General features: G+C 38.7%; 1 protein-coding gene across 1 annotated transcript in view; it reads left to right on the top strand.

Moving 5' to 3' along the window:
- The window catches only part of LOC118810153 (CUB and sushi domain-containing protein 1-like), a 597007-nt gene that overhangs the window by 510298 nt on the left and 64146 nt on the right, over positions 1-22563 (top strand). Inside the window, 5 exon segments of the mRNA XM_036573713.1 lie at positions 6562-6666; positions 10925-11043; positions 12349-12418; positions 12759-12875; positions 20527-20736. Of these exon segments, the coding sequence (XP_036429606.1) occupies positions 6562-6666; positions 10925-11043; positions 12349-12418; positions 12759-12875; positions 20527-20736 (621 nt within the window).

Raw genomic sequence — 22563 nt, forward strand, 5'->3', positions numbered from 1 at the left:
AATTCTCCCAGCACACTTGCTAAACGTTGCGACGCCCACTCACTACCCAGCCCAGAAAAAGCTCCGAAAGTTCACCTGATGCATTCCTGTGATCAAGAAAGCTCACATGGTGATGAAACAGGCATTTCTTCTTCATTTTTCACTTACGGTGATGTAGAGCCATTCTCAAACATGGCAACAACATGACGTGACCGGGCTGCGTTTGATGTGGTGTTTGGTGGCCCATTTAAAACACGCTAGCCCCTCGTCCATCGTCTGACTGCTCAGCCTTTTTGTCTTCAGCCTGCTTTCTCGTCACAATCAGCCGTTTCATTCTTCCTCTAGTCACAAATCCATTAGGATAATACCCTTAATTAAACTGTCAGATATGTTTTGTGTTCCTGTCTCCCCTTTCTTTTCATCATACAGGATTAATTGCAGCTCATCACATCCCAATTCAATTACAAATGTGCAAGGTTTTTTTTTTTTTTGTTATCGTTCAAAGATATTTTTATAATTACTTACCTCATTTGGACAGCTTGCTATGATACATTTCAGTATTGTGAGATGTTATTTAAGTCTTTTAGGCAGGTCATACTTTTCATACTTACTTTGAAGAATGAAGGCATTTAATTACATGATTGTATAAAACAACAGTAATTCAAATTTTCCATTAAAACTGATGGATATATTAAAGGGGCATTCCACCCAAAATCTATTACATAATAATGTGATTCCTCACCATGAAGACAGTTTAGAGGAATTCCGCCAAATTTTGCTGCAAAACAAGCTCAGAATGCATTAGCATGTCAGGCGATTTTTATATTTCCCCATCTATTTATTAGAGATGTCCTAGCACTCATAGCATTACTATCATCTCATCATTCCATTATACACAGTGGGTTTTTTTGCAGCTGGGACTTTTATATGGAAATTTAGTCTAGTTTGTTGGCCTTTGGTGGCATTCACTTTCCTATCTCAAACTGCTGAGTCACCCAGCTGCCAATTCATTGCTGTTTTATTTTCCAGCTAGAGCAGATAATTAAGTTGGCTTGGGGAAAAAGTCATCTTACTGTTCTTCAGTTTCTTCTTCTTATCATTCTTATTCTTATTCTACTTTTATTTTTAGAATTCTTCTTCTCCTACATTTTTTTCAGCCTATCATCCACAAACCTTCAAACCTTACATGCCGTTTTTGTCCTTACATGCCCGAGTAAGCCAGAACCACCAGTACTGGTTCAAATACACTGATTGTCCAAATGTTTGTAGACACCTGCTCATGCAGCGTTTATTTTTAAATCAAGAGCATTAATTGGTGATTTGATTATATCTTTGCTGCAGTAATGGCCTCTACTCTTCTGGGATGAGTTTATAGAAGATTTGCTGTGAGGATTTGATGGCAGTCACAAGAGCACTAGTGAGGTCAGGTACTGATGTTGAATGATTAGTTCCGGGTCACTCCGACTCATCCCAAAGGTACTGAATGGAGCTGCATCTGTTCAGAGAATGCAGTTCCACTGACCCACAGTTTAACTAACGATGGGGGACTTTTTTACCTTTCTAGCCGACGTTTGGCACTGAGCATTGTGGTATGCAGTGCAGCTGCTCCAGAGCGTCCTGTTCTATTTTTAGCACTTTTCTAAAGAGATTTTACACACACATATATATATACATATATATAATTTAATTAACTATAATTATATATAATAGTATATATATTATATAAGCTGTGTGTGTAAATGAACGCCTGTGTCGGCGATAAGTGCACCTTATAGTAGCTGAATTTGAGCTGAATTCTAATCAGGATGGCTGTCTGGATACCTTTGGACATACAATATAGTATGCAGATTTTGCACTAAGAAATTGTGCTGCCTGGGAATGACTGAATGACTAAAATTCCTTGCATAGGCTTTTAATTTTAATGTTGCACAAAAACACTCATGTTGCAGGCTATACAAGAATGATCAGGTAAAATGTATTGTAAATGTTTAATGAACAGGTTTTTGCAAAAATTGAGCCATCTTTAAAATTGCTTATTCCTACACATCATGCAAAAACAACAGGCTATGGTTGGTCATTTTGTAAATAAGTAAAAACACCCCTTTCTGTTAAAGTAAGTGGTTCTTGGTGATGCTGCTAGCATTTTATTTTCTCCATGTTTTCATGACTGCTGTTGACCTAAGGTCAAATGTATCTGAAGAGGCTAAGTAGGCTGTCATAGCGGACAGCACCCAATCAGAGCACACTGTATTAACGTAGAAGCAAATCAGCTGCTGGCTACAGGTGCATTTCATTTATTTCCATGTTGTTATTTCCTTTAGTATATAGCCCTGTATTCATTAAAAAGATATGGATTTTTGATAGAAGGGGTCATGGAAGTGTGTGTTGCTTTCATTTCTTTTGGTGAATAATTTGGTCAGACATTGTGTCTGAGTATTTTGTTTGTTTGGTCAAAAACTGTCACCCAGCAGCCAATGAACACCCTAATAGGAAACCTAACTGAAACACACACCCACTTGTTTTTCACCACTCATCTTTGAGCCTTTCTCATTTATCCCTTCATCTTCCCATAGAAACCACTTTCAACGTTTTAGCAATAGCTGTTAGACCTGGTATAAAAATTTAGTTCTTGACCAAAACACAAACTGCACTTCATATGAATAGAACTCACCTGTCTAATCCAGTTATTCATTTATTCGTACCTCATCTCATAGAAACAGTTTGACTTCATTCTCCTTCATTTTTTTGAGGCATCAAACATACAGCTATCAAATATGATCAAACTATTCATAAGTTGACCCAAAAAATGACAATTTCATGCTGACTGCAATATCTCGGCACATTTTTTAATTCTTAAAACCTGCTTTTCTTTCTTTCACTTGTGCATCCTCCTGTAGAAACCCAGTCATTTTCTGCTTTCAGCTACAACTACTACATTTTAGAGAAAGTGTATGGCTCCATAAGCACACGACTGCTTTTATATTGAGAGCACTCATCTATCTAACACTGCTATAGAAATTGAGTGATTTCAAGTTACAACCAATAAATCTTGTAGAAACAATATTTTGCTCTAAAGAACTTGCATTTCACACTGGTAGCTTAATGATAGTCACATTTCTAGTCACATAGTTTCCACGTTTTTCTTATAGGTTTCTGATGGACTTTGGCAAGCCAAGTTCACAAACTTTACTTTGCAGTTTCTTCTAAACTTCATAGTGAATAATCTAACTGAACTGTAGGTTTTGAATGAAATTCTCTTTTTTGGCTGAAGTCTGAGAGTCAGACATGCAGTTTCCTTCTATTTCTGTTTTCATGCCAAGCCATTTGGCCAGGCATAAGATCAGCAGCATGCCAGTTGCGTGATTGACAAGCGCAACACAAAACTGCTATTTATTGCTCCTTTAAGGTCTTCTTTAAGCACACGTGGGCGCGACCTCTTTTTACAGAAATTAACACAGCATAAATGTACCATAAAGCCTTAAAGGAAATGTTTACTTCAGTGTATGCAGGAAGAACATTCCTCACTCTTCCCACGAAAGGACCACCCACTCTAAGGCTGTTCATCACTAATAGAGGTATTTCCTTAGAGGTATTTCCTTGTCATAACAATTGCTGCTGGCATCTAATGTAATGCACTACTCTAAATGTACCATATTCAATCCGGCAAAATCTATTTAGGCTCATCACACGCTCATCTGACAGGTCTAAGAAATGCGGCAGATTGCCGTCTAGCTAATGGAAATGAAGGAGTGCTGAATAGCCGGACACTTGACGAGCTCTATGGGGCTGTCAGACCTCATCCAGAAATTATTAGTCAAGTCATTCAAGCGCAAAGGAGCATTTTTCAGGCTTCAGTCATCAGCGTAATGCACTGGGACTAATACATGCCTACTACTGACTAGAACAGCATGAGTCATACTATCACAAGATCCACACATTACAAAATGCATGTCACGTAGGAATAGCTTGGCCATCATTGGTCGCTGGTTTTGAACACTAGGGTTCAATCATACACTCACTGACCACTTTCCTGTGTGTATTTTCTTAGGGTCCATTTTAGCTAAAAATTGTGAGAAGACAGCTCAACTCTATGGGTCTGAAAGGATGTGTAGCGGTCAAAAAGCCTCACTTAGAAAAGGAAATAAGACACAAAAGAAGTTTCTGGTGTTCTCAGAATAATACCGAATGAGTTTGGGATAAATTGGATTGTGAGAAACAGAAAATGCACATGACTACAAAAACTCAACTTTGGGGGTATGGAAAAATATTGTGCAGATTTTTTTTTGAAAACTAAAAGTGAGTCTCCTGAAAAAATGGAAGCTGTAATAAAGGTAAATACAGAAAAAATGATATTATATTTAGTTGTTAAGACATCTGTGTAATTTTCTGTTTTTATATATATATATATATATATATATATATATATACATATATCTCCTGAGGCTGACAAATAAATAACTTGTACGTAATAGCCATTCTGACTGGAGATTAAATAAATCAAAGGTGGTCTCTGACTTTTGCACAACACTGTAGGTGTAGTTTGAAGTTTAATTACCAGGACCAGCCCTGAGCAGATGTGCGCGTGGTGGATCATTCTTAGCACTGCAGTGGAAGCTGACATGTTGGCGGTGCCAACAGCACCAACAGCATCATGTGGGCTTGTGTGTCCTGTGACCACTGATGAAGGACTGGAGGATGACTTACACACACATACAGTCATGCCACCACCACATCAGTGTCACTGCAGTGCAGTCATGCCACCACCCAAATGATACCTATGGTGGTCCTGTGGGGGTCCTCACCATCAAAGAACAGGGTAAAAAGGAGCTAACAAGGTATGCAGAGCAACAGATGGGCTAGAGTCTGTAGTTGTAGAACTACAAAGTGCACCTATATGGAAAGTTTAGAAAACGGACAAAGAGTGTAGATACAAGGTAGGTGGCCAGTTATTGTTATTTATTTAAATTTGATTGTATTCAAAGATTTTGAGATGTTTTCTTGATTTTCTAAGTGTAAATACGTTATCACACCCTCTGCAGAGAACACATTTCTGCACTTTTTAATCCACAATTACTGTTTAATTGCTGAATGTAATGGATTGGGGAAAAAATAAAACGTTAAATGTGGCCTGTGGAAAAATGATGGCACATTTTATGTTTTCTGTTTTATTTTTATTTTAAACTCAACAAATAAATAGAAAATGTGCACAACAATTTACAGAAAAATGCCATATTTAGTTAAATATGTTAACTTATTTTCACTTCACATCCACAAAACACAGACGTTAGACCAGGTTGTTCAAACTGTGTGTTGCTTTAGTATTTTGTCAACTGAATGGATGACAGACCACATGCTTTATTCAAAGCTTCAAATACTACTGCCAGGAACAGTGAATGAAAACAAGATTGAATTATCTTATTTGTGCCCCATGTTCACATTCTCCATTAGCAACGTTAAGACTGTTTCTGTGTTCTTTTCTATGTTCGTTTCTATGTTAGCAACATAATTTTCATTGAATTTTTGAGTAATGAATTCCTTTAACCTAAAGCAAAGGACCACATTTGTGTGATCCATCTGGATTTCAACATACTGAGCATGTGCAGTCTTTTGTTATTCATTTTTCTTAAACAGATTCGTCTTATTTACGTTAGATACGCAGTGTTTGAAGTCTACCTTAATTCCCATAAGGACATCAGTAAGAGAAATAGGAGGGGGGAACAAATAAAGAAAGGGAACCCTGTGGGGAGACTGATATGTTTGTTTCTGGTGAATGCTAATGATTACTCATGTTCCAGCTAATATAGGCCTGAAGAAGTCTGAATTACAGCTTTCTTTTGAAGAAAGGTTGCCAGGTAATATTATAAATGACAGTATTTGTGCTGTACATGGACTGCTGTGTTAAATAATGCCACAGGCATGCAGATGCCTACATGTGAGGTTTATTAAGGTGTAAAGACACAAAGACAGCTTTACAAATACGAAAGGATTCATCATGACACGGACAAATATACAATTGCTGCTATTTCTATGCAGTCATTCTGTTTGCTGCATTTCAGTCAGTTTTGAGCTATGAACAAACTGTCAATCAGTTCATTCTCGGCATGCGTACATCTGCAGCATGCTATATAAGCGAATGTCCACCTCGCATGTAGTTGAAAGCATTATGAGAAAAGTGAGGCCACTCAAAGCAGAAATAACATCCCTGTTTTCCTTTCTTTTTTGAGTAGGATAATGATTGACTCCCCTAGAGACATGAGATGAAAGTTCTTTCATTATAGCTTGGGTGTTAGAAGGCCAGTGACAAACTTCAATTACAAGGGCCTGTCAAAAAAAAAATATGAATTTTTTGTTCCCCCTTCAGTTCTCTTTTTACTTGTCTTTCGTTTCATTGGATGACCTCCAAACAGAGCTCGCCTTTCATGAGCGAGAAAGATTCCTGCAGCATGATTAACAGCTGCTCACCTTCTCCCGAACCGCCGTCCTTCTGTAAGCGCTCGGCTAATTTGGCCGACCTCGGCTCGAAGGCGCTTTAGAGTTCTGCTTCTCTTCTCTCGCTCACACGGCTCTCATATTGTATTCCAGGTACGACAGCGCCAGCCTTGTTGAACAGCACCTCCAACCAGCTCTACCTTCACTTCCACACCGACATCAGTGTCGTTGCTGCCGGATTTCACCTTGAGTACAAAAGTGAGTACACACACTGACGTATGTCCATACATAGAGAGAAGGAGATGTGTGCACACATAGTACTCGTGCAAAGAAGGAAAAAGAAAAGTGAAAAATAGTATGTTTTAAAGCAAGGGTGCTCAATCCTGGTCCTGGACATCTATCACGCTGGAGATTTCAGATCCAGTACACCTGGCTCTAATATTCAGATGCTCCTGAATTCCTTCAGTATCTGGATCAGGTGTGTTAGATTAAGGGTGGAGCTAAACTCTGCAGGGTGGTGTAAGTAGCATAAGTAGTTTGTAGTGTGTCCAGGAATTCTAGCAAGTCGTATTATGATGTCCATATGTCATGAACAGTAGAGAACAATAGAAAATAAAGATGATAAAAGTATTATTCAGATATCAGTCATTTAATTTTCAATGTCCATTAAATTCAAGTCTTCCATTTTTTCAGAGATATTTCTGAGGAGATTAGGTAGATAATCCATTTGCATAAGGAAGGAGAAAGAAAAAATAAGTGCAAAAACTAGTTTCCAAAACTGTTCAAAATATTATTGAAAGATACAGAGAAAATGGACTGTCTATCTGTCCATCCTTCAACAGTGAGAAGACACCTCAGCACTATGAGTCTGAAAGGATGTGTAGCTGTTAAGCCCTTAATGAGAAACGAAAATAGACAAATCAAAGAAGCTGCTGGAGTTCTCAGAACAATGGCCTGACCACTCCAGAGTCCAAGCTTCAGCATCACTGAATGTGTTTGGAAGTATTAGATCATGAGAAAACTGGACTTTGGAGGTGTGGATTTCTTTGAAAAACTTAATGCGAGTCTCTTGAAAAAAATGGAAGCTGTGATAAGGGTGAAGAGTGGACACACTAAATACTAAAAAAAGTGATATTTAGTTGTTGAGGCTTTGTGATATTTACTGTTAAATATACGCTGTTTTTTTCCTGACACTGAAAAATAAACAACTTGTACTAAATGGCTGTTTTGACAGGAAATGGAATAAGTGAAGGTTGTGTAATACTCCACAACTTGCATAATGTTGTGGTAATGATTCTAATATAATATACACTGTATTATTATATTAATTATAATAGCAACAGTAATAAATATGATAACAACAAGTAAAATGTGAAGTTATTGTTCAGCAAAGCAAAATTAATGATTACAACAATAATTTAAATAAAATGAAAAAGTAACACAAAGTAAAAAATAAATTAAATGCTCCTAAAACAAATGAAGTACCAAAGAAAAGTGAGTTTGACAGATTTTCCACAATTTCAGCACGGTCAACAATTCATGTTTAACTCAAGCACAAAGTTCAGATTCTGTGAAACGTACTGCATGATTCTTACTATTTGAATTCTTTGGAAAGTTGTTGACATAGATCAGTGAAATTCCACTTTAACTTGTTACTAGACCATCAACAAAAGGCAAGATCTGTAAAGCATGTGTCACCTAAAGGTGTTTACTTATTTGCTGATGTAGTGTTTAATTTGTTCACAGTGCTGTGCCTTTCATTCACCCTTTTATGTTGTAATTGCTTAAAATACATTTTGTAGATAAATGACAGCTCTGTAGCCTGCGGCATTTTTACACTTGGCACACTTTGGTCCTAAAAGCTCCTTAAATGCTGGTGACATTTTTGGAGAGAGCAGCGTGATGGAAGTCATTTTCTGGAGGGATGTCTTTAAGTCTCCAAGGCAAGGTGCTGCAGTTTGGGGATGTGCAGTTCTCCTTTGTATTCTGAGATGGGGTCCCGGCCTGTGACCTGAACTCTGATAGCATCAGGGATCCTCCGTCTCCTTAAGTATGTGTGCATGTGGCGTATGGCCTTTTGTCCACTAGGCCCTGATGTACGCCAGCTCTCCTAATTCACTTCCCACATCCCACATCCATTTGTCTATTTCTACCCTTAGTCCACTCAACTGGACAGCCCAATTTGTCTGCCTCTCTGCCTGCATCCATTTAGAAAGCCGGTCAGTAGCTAGTGGCTAAAACAGCATAGCACAGAGTGATGCCCCCGTCCGAAAGAGCATTAAGCACTTCCCTTATCTTAATGCCTGCCATTGTGCCTATCAGGTAGCTCCGAAAATACTGCAGATATCTTTCACTCCTCCAGCCCTCTGCGCTAAATCACCATAAATAAGTGAACTCTAAAGGCGTCCCAGAGTTATGGCACACTCTGTCAAGGGAGAGTCCAATTAGGCTCCCTGAACCGGAGGTGTAATGGCCCATGGTGGTACAATAATAACAATCAGCTCGGCTGTGATAGCGGCTCAGTTGAGCATCTGAACACAGGATAAAATGTCAAGTCTGAATTACTGACCGCAGCGTCCATTATGATTCCCAAACAGAACTGCTATTAGTGCAGAAATAGTTGTACTTTCATATGGACAGCTTGCTCACTTGCTCACCTTTACAATTGGCTGTAATATGGGTGTGACCAGTGTGGCTTTCAAGTTACTAAGGATGCACCAATCGTTCATTTTTATAGTTGATTTCTACATAGCCAATCATTTTTGGGCAATTTTTAAGCAGCAACAGGCTACAAACACAGTAAGATTGCTAACCCAAAATGTGCGCTTTGCAGGTTAAATTAACAAACTAATATAAAACATAGTCTGAAAAGATTTAAAGATATGCTTGCACCTGAGACAAAGCATTTAGAGCATCAATGTGCTATAAAAGTAAAAACCTTATTGTTTTTATAAGGATAAGCTTATAAGTTATTGGACTAAGATACATACACAAATCTAACGGTTTAAAGTTCCTTTTTTATTATTTTTAGTTTATTTTATTAAAATGATGTGCAGTTTCTTTTTTGGGCATTTCTCAGACTTCATACCAGTGACAATAAACACAAAAGACTGACAGCTGTCTAGCAACATCGTAAGTCATTATCCACAAATTTTCAAACCTAGCTATTTATAATCAATTTAGTTGCTTTTTCATGCATTTTGGCAGGTTTCATAGTAGGTAAAAGCTATTAGAATCACAGTCTGTTAAAAGTGACTAACATGCCAGATTCAGACAGGCCTGAAATCACTAAGAAACACCTGTAATAATTACATTATCCAACCTCACCGTGTAAAACTAATCTTATCCAAATAGTACTTAGTTGGGTCCAACCACTTGGCTAACAAAATTACTTTTAAACTTTCAGACAACCAATTTTTCAGGTTTAGTTGTCCAAAGGGGTCTGAAAAGCTGGTGGGATTTGGGTCTTGTGTACTTTAGTCTCTAGTATTATAGTGCTATTTTATTGCACTTGTGTAACGTGCATGTAAACATGACACCCATTGTCTGTGACACTGGGGGAAATTACTGAGCATTTTAAAAGCAGGCTGTTGCAACAGGGCCACCCGCTGAGTGCTGCAATCTAAACAAAGGGAGCATAGAAAGCGTCCTCTCTTACACCCCTAACCAAAAACATTGCTATGGTAACGTCCCCACTCAGCATTCGATATAATATGGAATTCCCTCAAATAGACCTGCATGTTAAATGGAGATGGTTGAAGGACACATTTGGGTTTCCATCCCATGCTCCAGTACTGACCTATTACTACAATAATCTTTTAAAATCTTTTAAAAGCTCTGTAGCTTTTAATCAGTTTTTGAAATAATTAGAAAATAAGACTCCTAACAACCACCTGCAAGGCCTGCTTGACACCAAAACTGCCCCCATCAGATAAACAGCACTTAAAGCTTTCATCTGTGAGAGAGAGGAGAAAATCAAGCTGCTTCAGATCTGAAAACATCCACAGGTGTTGCTGTCCATCCTTCCACTGTGAGAAGACAACTCAGCGCTACGGGTCTGAAAGGACGCGTAGGTGTCAAGAAGCCGTCACTGAGAAAAGGAGACAGACAGAAAACAAAAAGCATTTGCAAAATAAACTCAACACTATCTCCTATTACTGCTGCTGGTGTTCTCAGAACAATGGACTGACCACCTCAGAATCCAGACTGAATGTGTTTGGGATTACTTGAATCATGAGAAGCAGAAAGTGCAACCAACTTCTAAGACTGAACTTTGAAGGTGTGGAAAAATATCCTTGCAGATTTCTTTGAAAAACTGACAGTGAGAGCCCTGAAAAGAATGGAAGCTGTAATAAAGGTGAAATGTGGACACACTCAGTACTGACAAAACAGATATATTTAGTTGTTGAGGCTTCTGTGTAATTTTCTACTGTTAGGCAGGCTTGGATGAACATGAGAGGTTTTGCAGTTGGTCAGTGTATTGACGCTTGTCTCTTGCTTTCTGTGTTTTGTCCAGCTGTGGGTCTGACTACCTGCCCGGAGCCTGTAGTGCCGGCCAATGGCATTAAGAGCGGTGATCGGTACATGGTGAACGAAGTGGTGTCGTTCAGCTGTGAGCCTGGATATGTACTGCAGGTAAACCACTGAGCATCTCTCTGCACAAACACACACTCTTATAATACTGTACAAAAGGAGAACACAAAATCAATATGGTAAGAAGAATTTCTTGTTTTCAAAAAATGTTTTTGACACCTTGTGAGATGGTTGGAAGAACATAAGTACTTTTCAAGGTAGCAATTCCGCTACCAGCACACCTGATTTAACGTAATGACATGTTGACAAATCTAACCAGGTATTGGATGGTAACCACTGCAGGTGTGTAACAAGGTACAAAATAATGCTTTACTGTAATGTAATTACTTTTTCCTGTCAGAAAGTACTGCAGCATTAAAGGTTAAAATCTTTTAATTACATTACCGTTCCTGTCTTTCATTACTTGCTTTACTTGTATGTATCTAGAGCCCGATTCAAGCTGGATTAATTTTACCAGAGGAGTTCCAGTAATGTAATTTGTAGGGAGTTCAACTGGTCCATTAATGTGGGATAAAGCATCTTTGTAATTTTCCCAAATTACCCTAAATAGCCTGGATCAAAGTGCATTCACTTTAATGTTAAGATCGGAATTATAGGGCTCCAAACAAACAACCAACAAATTGAACTACTAGATCAAACAGCATTAGGCTAGTAAAGTGGGTTCATTCAACTTAGCAGATACCACCCAACAGGACAGAAATGCATTGTCGATTTGGAGAGGACTTCTATTGCTGAAGCAGCTCAGAGTTTGACGAATTTTAGAAGGTCATTCGCTCCGGAATTATTACTTAGCAGACTTGTAAAAACTATAGACTTTTTTTTCATAAAAAACCCAGCCTCATCCTAACAGACCACACTTGATTTTCACTTCAATCATTTCAATTAATCAATCTGGCCGCACCTTTTTCAAAGGCAGGGCTACTGACAGGCCTTTTGAATGATGTTTAACAAGATTGGCTATTTCTTTGCTTTCCAGCTGGGTGTGAGTTATAGAAAGTAACATAGAAGTAAATTTATAAGTGGTAAGATTACTTTTTTCTGTAAGTATTGAGTAAAGTAATCCCATTACAGGTTGCGAGAAGTAATCACTAATAGTAATTTGTAATAGATGACTTTTTTGACTAACTATGCTGATAGGAAATATTGGACAAGCCCAACCAGGTTTTGGATAAATACTACAAAAAGTGTCTCCAGGAGAGATTTGGAAATGGTAATATTTTTCTTTCTAGAGATGGCGCAACGCCACTGAAGAATCCTTTTCTAATCCTCCATATTTTCAGCTGATATCGGCCAGATACCAGTATCGCATCAGTCCCATCTCTAACTGTTCCTTTCTTTCTTTTTTAGGGTCATTCTCACATAACGTGTATGCCAGGGACTGTAAGACGATGGAACTATCCGCCTCCTCTGTGTATCGGTATGTCCCCTAATAATCAATTCTGCTTTATTTTAATTATACCAGTACAGCTTACTCATTACTCTCACTGATGCGACATGCATGGTACACCTAATAATACAAAAGTGCAAGACAGAGCACAATAGACACAGTAATAAAGTCCATTACAGTGCTAGACAGTTCACGCAGTGCAGATAGCTGACAGGACAATAAATGCACGCGTGCTCCATGGCACATCATAACTCACTGTAAGTTTAAAAAAATATTATCTCACGCATGATGTCTTGCTTATACTCCCATCGTTTAAAAATTCATGGCATGAAACTGGCGATGGTTCTCTCGATGTTTTTGTATGAATCAGCCAAGTGTGGAGGGACCCTTCACGACATGAGTAATGTGATCCTGAGCCCGGGCTTCCCTGGCAACTACCCCGGCAACCTGGACTGCACCTGGAGGATCCTCCTGCCCATCGGATACGGTGAGCCTGCTGAGAGCAAATGAGCCACTGCCGTGAGTCGATTGGCTGCAGCTGTAGGGCCACAAACACTCTCTCCTTGGGGAAACTGACTTATCTTTCACACATCGCTTCACTAGACCTGGATTAGTAACTGCAGAGCTTGAGGCCCAGTCGCATTTCAGTTCGCACGGTTCCATTCAGCAGGTTGAAAATCAATTCGCTGGACATTCAGTAAGCAGATTTTTTTTCAAATAATTAATGCCTTTCACTTCATGAATGTATCGCCAAAGGCTGATGGGAACTGATGGAATCGACTCTACCTGGACGTATAGGTTTTTCTGTGCTTTATCTATTAATATTGAACATGTTAAAAAAAAAACCCATATGCTACCAAGATTCTGTAATATTCTAAATTGTTATCCTGGTGCTTTTGTGCTTTACCACCTGATATAAAGCATCAGACTTTGGAGGACAGCATTATAAAACGCAGTAATCTGCATTCATTAGTTAGGTGTATACATTTCCAATGCATGAAGTACACTTCTTTGCTGCTGGAGGAGAAGGAGGAAAAAAAAACATCTATGAGACAGCGTCACCGTTTAATAGAAGCCGACTGAAGGCAAGCTGTGAGAAGAATGGCCATGGCATCAGACATCACCCTGCACCATTGGACTCAAGACCACTGATAGCCAAGCACTCAGCTGGGATCAGAGATCGGTAAAATAGCCTAAAATCACACTCAAGTAGAATTATTGTTTCTTCCATAAAGTAATGACTCAAGTAGAACATCACAACTTCAGTAATACACATAGAACAGGTGAAAACATAAGTATATTCTTATAACCTAAGGTGACAAAGACGTTCTTTGGAGCAGTACTACATTAGAGCTGATTTTGGTTACCTGAAGAACCTTTCACTGTTTCATTCTTTAGAAATACCATTGTAGATGAGATGTTCAAATCTAAAGAACCTTTTTCAAAGTTTAAAGTTCTATACAAGTTAACAATTTCTCCTAGATCCCTTATGTGCAAAACAAGAACCATTTGGAGACCTTTATTTTTCAGATTGTACTGACTTCCCTGTAGATTTTAACTGGAACTTTGTAGTATATCCAGCATATATGAGCATAGGAACTGCAAGAAGACTTGTCCATTTAAGGGATATTACCAAATGTTATGGCTCAGAAGTAAGAGATGTGAGTAACAGCAAAGTTGCCATTAAAACAGAATTAGTTTAAAAGAGTGAAAAAAATGAATTAAATGTAAATGACTGTCGCAAGCCGTGTCTCACGGATGCAGCCAGGGAAGACTGCATTTCTCAGCTATTACGTCATGGATGTCGCGATTTGTAGGATCCTTTAAATGCAGCGAAAAAATGTGTCCTTTCTTTGTGAGAAAATGAAGGACTCTTCACTGGTATATCCTTAAAGAGCTTCAGTCACTCACAATACTTCTTGCACAATGTAAACTGTTTGAAAAAGAGCAGAAACAGACGCAAGAGGTGAGATGCTGTACCGCCAGACTCCGTAATGAAAAGTTTAATTTTATGTTTTTAAACGTGTCCTGTTGGCGTGTTAGTTCAGCCTGCTCAGACCACTAGGCTGGTGTACCACTGTTAGGAAGGTCTTTCCTACCCCCACTGCAGCCTTTACTTTATATTAATTTAATTAACTGTCTTAACTTAATTATCATTCTCAACTGTGTATTGTCTCTAAGCCCTTTTCATAATCACGCAATCTACGCAATTCCTGAAGAAAATGTGACATGCTTGCACCGTCTGACAATGCAGGAATTTGAAACTTTATCTCTCACTTGAGCAGTTTTGACAAGAGTTCTTGATCCAACTCTGTCAGATGTGCCTGGCTATAGCTCTAACAGTTCAGAGACACTGGGCAAAGTGGGCAGTGGCCACCAAACTCCTGCAAACGCAACTGGGAAAATCAGTTCTGAGCAGACGATGTGCCAAATAAATGTGACTTTCAGTCACGCTAGTTTTCTCACTTCTCCTTTATCAATTAACTAACTTTTCTACCTCACCCAAGCATAAAAACTTTTTTTTGCAATATTTATAGCTAGATTAAGGGAAACTCCTGACATTCTCGCTCCAGTGAAATGGAAGAAAAACTCACATACTCATAAAAATCCATGGATGAATGCGGAAATGCACCAGCTTAAGAGAAATTATCGTACATCAGAGCACTTAAAGAGGAAAACTAAGCTGCATATTCTCAAAGAGCAGGTCTCCACCTACAATAATGCTATGAAAATATCCAAACAGTCATACCTCTCTAGTGTAATTAATAAACACAAAGATAATACAAATATACATGTGTGTATATATATATTTGTACATATATATATATATATATATATATATATATATATATATATATATATATATATATATATATATATATATAAAAGTTCTTTTTTCAACCTTTGACCGACTAATTAACCCCAACTTTTTTGCTAGTGTGTCTCATGGTGATTTATCTTGTAAAATTTGCAAAGAGTTTGCAATTCATTAAGCCTTAATAAGACAGAGCAGACGTAGCTCAACCAGCTGAAACAAGCTCCTGTAACCTTCCTGGTAAGCCACCTACATCAGTAATGGCATCTTTCTCTGCTATTAATTACCAGGAGCTGACAACTGTCATAAACAAATTAAGTTTTAGGGCCTTTGCTTTTCTCTTTGTACATGTTACCTCTAGGTGATGTTGGGATGTTAGGAAACATAATATGGATTTCCATTCCTTCTGATAATCAAGACTGTTGAGGCTTACTGGCTGTGTGTCAGACATTTCTCAGTAGACATCAGAAAATCTTTCTACAACTAAATCATGAAAAAAAAATGAATACTGATCGTTCATACTAAAACTGCTTTAGAGGAGAAAGCTGCTCTAGGAGAAGCTTGGCTCTTTAGCTTAATTTACAAACCTGAAGTACGAAACCTGGGTGTGATCTGGGTCTAATCTTAGAGCTCTGTTTTATCCCACATGTAAACACAGTCACTAAAGTAGCTTTTTATCCTTTGAGAAATATCGCTAAAGTTTGACCTTTTCTATCTTAGAGCGATGCAGAGAAACTTGTTCATGCATTTATTACTAGCAGAGTTGATCACTGTAATGCTCTTCTTACTGGACTTCCTAAGAAAACAATACATCCTTTACAACTCGTACAAAATGCAGCAGCACAGATCCTAACAAAAACTGAACAGAGACACCACATCACTCCCGTTTTAAATGAACTGCACTGGCTGTCTGTATCGTTCAGGATAGATTTTAAAGTTCTGCCACTAGTTTTTAAGGCTCTAAATGACCTTAAAGCACCGCCTACATCACAGAATGTCTGTCTGTTTATGTTCCAGCACGTGATCATTTTGTACAAAAAAAGAGGTGGATGAAAAACCATAAACTGTCGACTTTCAGTGAACGATACTTGCAAATGCGTCCTGCTTTCTCATCGGTCATGTTACAGTTACTCGAATTGAATCTGAATAGAAGCAAATGTATCATTAAAAAAAAACTAGTTAATTCATCATGTAGCACTGAGTAAATGTAAGTCATTAGAAAGCACATGTGATTGTGATTTATTCCATTTCTAGTCACCCCTGAGCTCTCAGCCTTGTGGTAGCCAACACTTGGGCCTACTTTTAAAGAATTTCTCACTCGCAGGCCTGCTGGAGTAATGATTTATCTTTTGGTGGCTGTAAATGGAAAACATTCAGACCATTTTCTAGTCTAGAGGAAACAAAGCCACTGATTGGCCTTTTCTCATTAACTTGATTGAATTAACAGGGCAGGTTCGTCCATCAGTAGCTTACCCAGATAGACCTGTTTGAAAAATGCTGCTTTGGAAGGCGCTTGTTTGAGGATTTGTTCTTAAAATAAAGATTGCCCTTGTCAACCTCTTGGCTGTGGCTTTGAAAGACACAGTACAGGCCTACTGCTTCCTTTTCTGCTACATTACACTCCACAGTCTGGCCTGCCAGCATCTCCTTGTTACACTGTTTTATTTATCTCAACTTTCGAGATTATACGCGGTCGATTCAGCTCTCCAGCCTCATTGAGCTGGAGTCATTTGGTTGCGCTTGCTTTCTGCGGCCTCGTCATTCAGACGAGAGCCGAACAAAAGGGCCTTTCCAGATGTTAACGAGGCAATTGCTTTTTGATTAAAAGAAAAAATTGTTCACACTTGCCCACACGCTTCTTCTTCCTCTCCAGTGTGACTTAAGAAAAATAATGTAACATAGCGAGCTGTGGGTTTTTGACAAAGAACCAGGAAGAAGATTAAACACAACAGACAAAAGCGATGACTTACTTAAACATCTTTTTAACTGGTTCTTTTCAATAAATTTAAAATGAATTAAACTGTCCTGAATGGATCAAATCAAGCACTACACAGTGGTTATGTCTATGCTGTAGGCTGAAGACTGCTAAAATATGAACGTGATCATTCACAATTTAACCACATTGTAAGACTCAGAGTTGATCCCACAATAATCAATTTCTCAATTCCAAGCATTTGGGAATTGAGAGGCTGACTCCAAACCTTTGGATGTTTAAGTTTGCTTGCACCCATGCACACATGGAGTGTGAGATATTCTGCTGTCACTGTCTGTCTGAATACATCCTTCCACAGCACATACATTGATAGTCCAGAAGTATTCACTTTAGACACAGTGGACAACAGAGTAATGTGTAAAATTTCTAATGAAAAATTGGCTTTCAATGAAACAGTTTTGCCAGTGCCCAAAACCTTCCCACCTGAAGGAGTGGACAGAGGAGAATCAGACACTTTGCAAGCCCCCCATTAGTCAAAAGTTCATTTAGCTAGTTTTAGCTCTCTACATTTCCTAGCCAAGGTCAGTTATAATTAATATTAAAATACCTTTGCTCTTCATTTTTGCTAGATGTCCTTCTATATGTCTTGGTTTTCAGAATCAAAGTTATTGTATGTAATCAACTCCATCAATTCCCATCACTTGGAATCAGAATCAGCTCCAAATTGTATAGAATTTAACAGCATTAATACATCGTAACATATTGCAGCTGTTTGCTGCACTCACAGCCTCTGCTCTTCTGGGAAAGCTTTGCGCTAGATGTTGAGACATTGCTGTGAGGGTTTGATTGAGCATTAGTGAGGTCAGGTGCTGATTTTTTTAATGGTCAGTTCTGGATCAGTCCAACTCAGCACAGAGGTATTGGATGGAGCTCCATCAGAACACAGTTCCACTGCTCCACAACTCAGTGCTGGGCTTTAGTCCCCGTTTAGCTGATGCTTGGCATGGTGGCTTGGCTGGGCAAGGCATTGTGACCTTAGGCTCATGTGTGGCTGCTCTGGAGCATCTTATTTTTCTGACAATGGTTTTCTAACTAGAACACCTGTATCAGTAATGGATGTACCTTAAAGTAGCTGAATCACTAATGAGAAGAGCTGTCTGGATACTTTTGGACATAATTTGTCTCACTACAGAAATATAAAATATTTTTATCCATTTCCAACAGAATCTTTTCATACATTTCTGTGTTTCACAACACTGGTGTCCACCCATTTATAGGTAGTGTGCAGTGCTGTCAAAGGCTCAGATGCCATGACAATAAAAAGCAATATTTCAAGGCCTGTCCAAGCCTTCACTAAAGATCTCACTTTTGGGTTTTCTTTTGTTATTGGATTGTCTGGAGTGTAGCTTTTTTTTTGTTGAATTAATTGTCGAATTGTTGTGCTGTCAGCAGCGACAGAGTGAGTGAACAAAATGGCGAAGGAAGAGCTCAAGAAAGTGTTTTCTTTCGTTGTACAACAGAATCCTGAATGACTAATGGCCACTCTAAAATTGCTTTGGCCTAAATATGTCAAAGATGACGTCACATCTGTTATGTGGAAAAATGCTTTGTCTACAGGAGCCCTAGTGGTCCAAAAATGCATCTGTTTTGAAGATGCTGCTAACTGTGAATAATGATAATGGTGTTTGTCCTGGAGTGACATTTCATAGGGCTTTTTTAGCTTGCTGTCTTTGACAGATGGTCTCTGTTTCTTTTTGATAAATAGGCCCATATATAGAATCAGAAATTATCTGCACAGTAGTTACTATGAAACACAGTCCTGTTACTATAGTTATTGTATCACTACTGTGCGGATACATGTAGTCCTGATGGGTTTGGGTGGTGATGTCCTTTAAAAGAATGAAAGAAGGCCCAAAATAGATCAGTGTAACCTCTTTAAAAAGTCGTTTGTTTAATACGGTGTTTAACAATTTTAAAACCAGAGAAGATTTTAAAAATGAGCCTATAATAACTCTTAAGAAGTAAATTCTGTTTAAAATATTTCCTTTTCTGCAGTTTCCACATAGCTTCACAGTTCATAAGGAGGCACTTAATGAGCAAAAGAGGCTGTGCGAATTTTCCCCGCAGGTGTTAATGTGAGTGAGAAGTGGTTGGAGCTTTGCCCATTAACAGCAGTTCAGCACACCGGCTGCCCTTAGTGTTTTTAGCCACGTCATGCTTTCTTGGCCAGGCTCAATTCCAGCATGAAAAAAAGCATCTGGGCTTTTGCTCAGTTTCCCATGTGTGTTAAGAATTCTAACCTGGCAGTGGTGACGAAAACGACAGCGATACTTATCAGAATCAAGTGCTTTTTTTAGATATCAGTGCTCGTAATGTAGGTTTGAGGTAGGGTGCTGTGCAAAAGTCTTAGGCCATCTAAAAAAAAGGCATGTAAAGCTGTTAATCTGGGCAGCAAATGTTTTATTTGTTAAAAATAAAAATACTAACATTGGTATAAACAGTCCATTACAAGCATAACTATTTCCAGAGCTCCCCTCGAGGAAGCCCAGTTATCATCCAATACCTAGTTTGTCTAATAAGTCTTTCGTTGAATTATATCAGGTGCTTATGAAAAAAAACAAATCCAAAATCAGATATCAAACCTGTGTCCTTGTAACTGCATCATTCAAACTAACATAACTATAACAAAAAAAAAAGAAAAGAAATTCTCGTTATAGCTGCACTATGTAAGATGTTAGAACTCCCGTTTTTAGGCCTCGTCATACGTCTTTTCATATTAACGCCACATGCACAGACTCAAAAAGAATATTCAGCTTGATGTTTATGTTTCAAATGCAGAGTCAGCACTATACTGATGAGGATGTGATTCTGAATCACAATCACAATGTTACAGTGTTCTTCTTGCATGTTGCATGCAATTACACATTTCCACCAGAGAGGTCTCCAAATCCCCAAAACGTGCATACTTTAAGTTTACTGTACTTTTTTGTGTGTTTGTTTTAATGTCATTCAGTGTTTTGTACAGATAGAAACGTACATACTACCTAGATAAATAATTTTTAGCACTTTTCAAGGCTGTCTAAAGGCCATTACACACCAAACGCAACATGAGTGAACAACATAAGAATGTAAAACATTCTGTCGTAATTTTTCTGCATCAAAACTATGCACACCGAGCCACGACGCAATTTGTTTTGCAAGTTTGCACCATGAAAAAAATGAACAAACAGGCGGAATGCCTTCAAGTGACAAAAGGGAGGGTGATAAAGTAGTTCAGCACTTTCATTGTCAAAAAATCACGTTGGGTGTGTAAGATATCCATTTCCATACATGCTCAAATAAATTTGTCATCTGAATAAATTCTGCCTTGGTTTTCTCCACGTTCTGCAGGAGCGCACATCCAGATCCTCAACTTCACGTTGGAAGACAACCACGACTTTCTGGAGGTCCGTAACGGACCCCAGCACAGCAGCTCCCTGATTGGTCAGTACAGTGGCAGTCAGCTCCCGCCTCCTCTACTCAGCACTACACATGAGACGGTCATCCACTTCTACAGTGACCACTCTCAGAACCGCCAGGGCTTCAGGCTCACTTACCAAGGTGAGCTCTGCTCCTTCTTCATTTTCTGGGATGTGCATGGAAGAAGCACTCTCTGATAGACGAGAGCAGATCAATAGTGTAATGATTCTTCAAATCCTGACATTTCCTTGAGAATCAATCTCTACATAGTAATATTGATAGCAAGTAGCAAATATTAATAACCAGTAATGCATCCAGTAGTTTTAACCTTTAGAACTCTGAACCTTTTGTTACATACTAAGACTTATTATTCAGTAATTACATAGAAAACAATGCAAACTAGCCGAGTTATCCTTAAGCCATAGGCGTGAGGAATGCATGTCTGGTACTGTTGATGGTTCAGTATAATTTAAGAGCTTAATGTTTATTTGAAGCTGAAAAAAATGATAGTATCACAATTTTAGGATGAGGTTTACAGCGATAGACACTCATACATCCATAATTTTATGAAATGACTGTTATTTCTTGAGGAGCACAATTTTCAGTAATAGGTTGATCAATAGGCACATACTGGCTTAGAGTGGACAATGTAGTTAAAAGCAATGCAGAGACTTTCAGATATTGTAGTGATGTCTGCATTAACCAACTGTGACTGTATACTGACTTACAAGTATAGTGGCAACAATATGACACACCAAAATTGCAGTATTGATAGAAAAATGAGGAAAGTTCCCTGCAGTGTGTGTAATTTCTAGAGATAAGCCTCCCCCCACATGAATATACCAGAACATAATTGAATATACATCCAATACGATTTTCCTCATCATTTGATCAGGACATAAAATAAGGAGATGCATCTTGCCCTGGGGGGAGCTCCTTCCCCTAAGTTACCTTAAAGTAAAATTAAAAGTACTAGTCTCCTTTAAGGAAGTGTTTTGTGTCTGATTAACATTTACAGTATTCTGGGAACTTCCCTTTAGTGTCATTTTAACAGAAGCAGAACAGAACGATCCAGTCAAAACAAGCTATATCAGGTTTGTAAGACATTCTGCTAATACTTTCCTGAAGGGCAGCATTCGTATGGCTATGTGGCACCTACATAAGACTGACATAAACCTACATAAACGTTCATAAAGGCATCAGCTGTGATGAATGTCTTTTTTGATGTCATTTCACATCTGAAAGTGTTATGACAACTGATGCTTGTTGCAGTAAGCCCTCATAAATGTGTATGTAGGATTATGTGAGCTGCAATGAAAGGCTCAGGTAGGTGTCATGTAGCTCTTCAGTAAAGCATTACCAACATTGTTTTAACATCCACGGGAAACATAGGTTTATGAGTGCCATCTTAAATATCATCGAAAACAGTAGCATGTTTGGAAAATGTAGCGATATTGAGTTTTATCAACATTGCCCAGTACTATTTTGAAAATACTGGTATTGGGATGGTAGCCTTGGTATCGCAAAAGAAAATCACCATCATTCCCCATCCTTACTGTCAGAGCGCCTGGATATCACGTCCACTCGGCATCTGCGCAGGAGTGACAGGCTCTTATCCGAGAGCATCTGGGCTCCTCTGATCATGAGAAGCGTCTCCGGCATCCCTCTGTCTAACATCACTGGAGGGGCTCTCCATTATGACAGCTCGTGCCTAAAAGCATTTGAAATCAATAGGCCGGTGCACGCATACGCCATGCTGCCGGTTCTCGCTTGATAAAAATAACCCGTCATTGTCCGCGCCGTGCACTCACAGGTCAGCTTGTTCGCGCGCCGCCTCTTGTATTTTCTTTTCTTTTCCAGCCTGATGGAGGTTCAGGAGTTGAAAATATCTCGGCCTATCCTTGATCTTCAGCTTTCAGTGCCTGTTTGCCCGGGGAAAGAAATCAATGGGGTGTTTTGATATCCTAG

Source organism: Colossoma macropomum, unplaced genomic scaffold (assembly GCF_904425465.1).
Source record: "Colossoma macropomum unplaced genomic scaffold, Colossoma_macropomum, whole genome shotgun sequence".
NCBI lineage: Eukaryota > Metazoa > Chordata > Actinopteri > Characiformes > Serrasalmidae > Colossoma > Colossoma macropomum.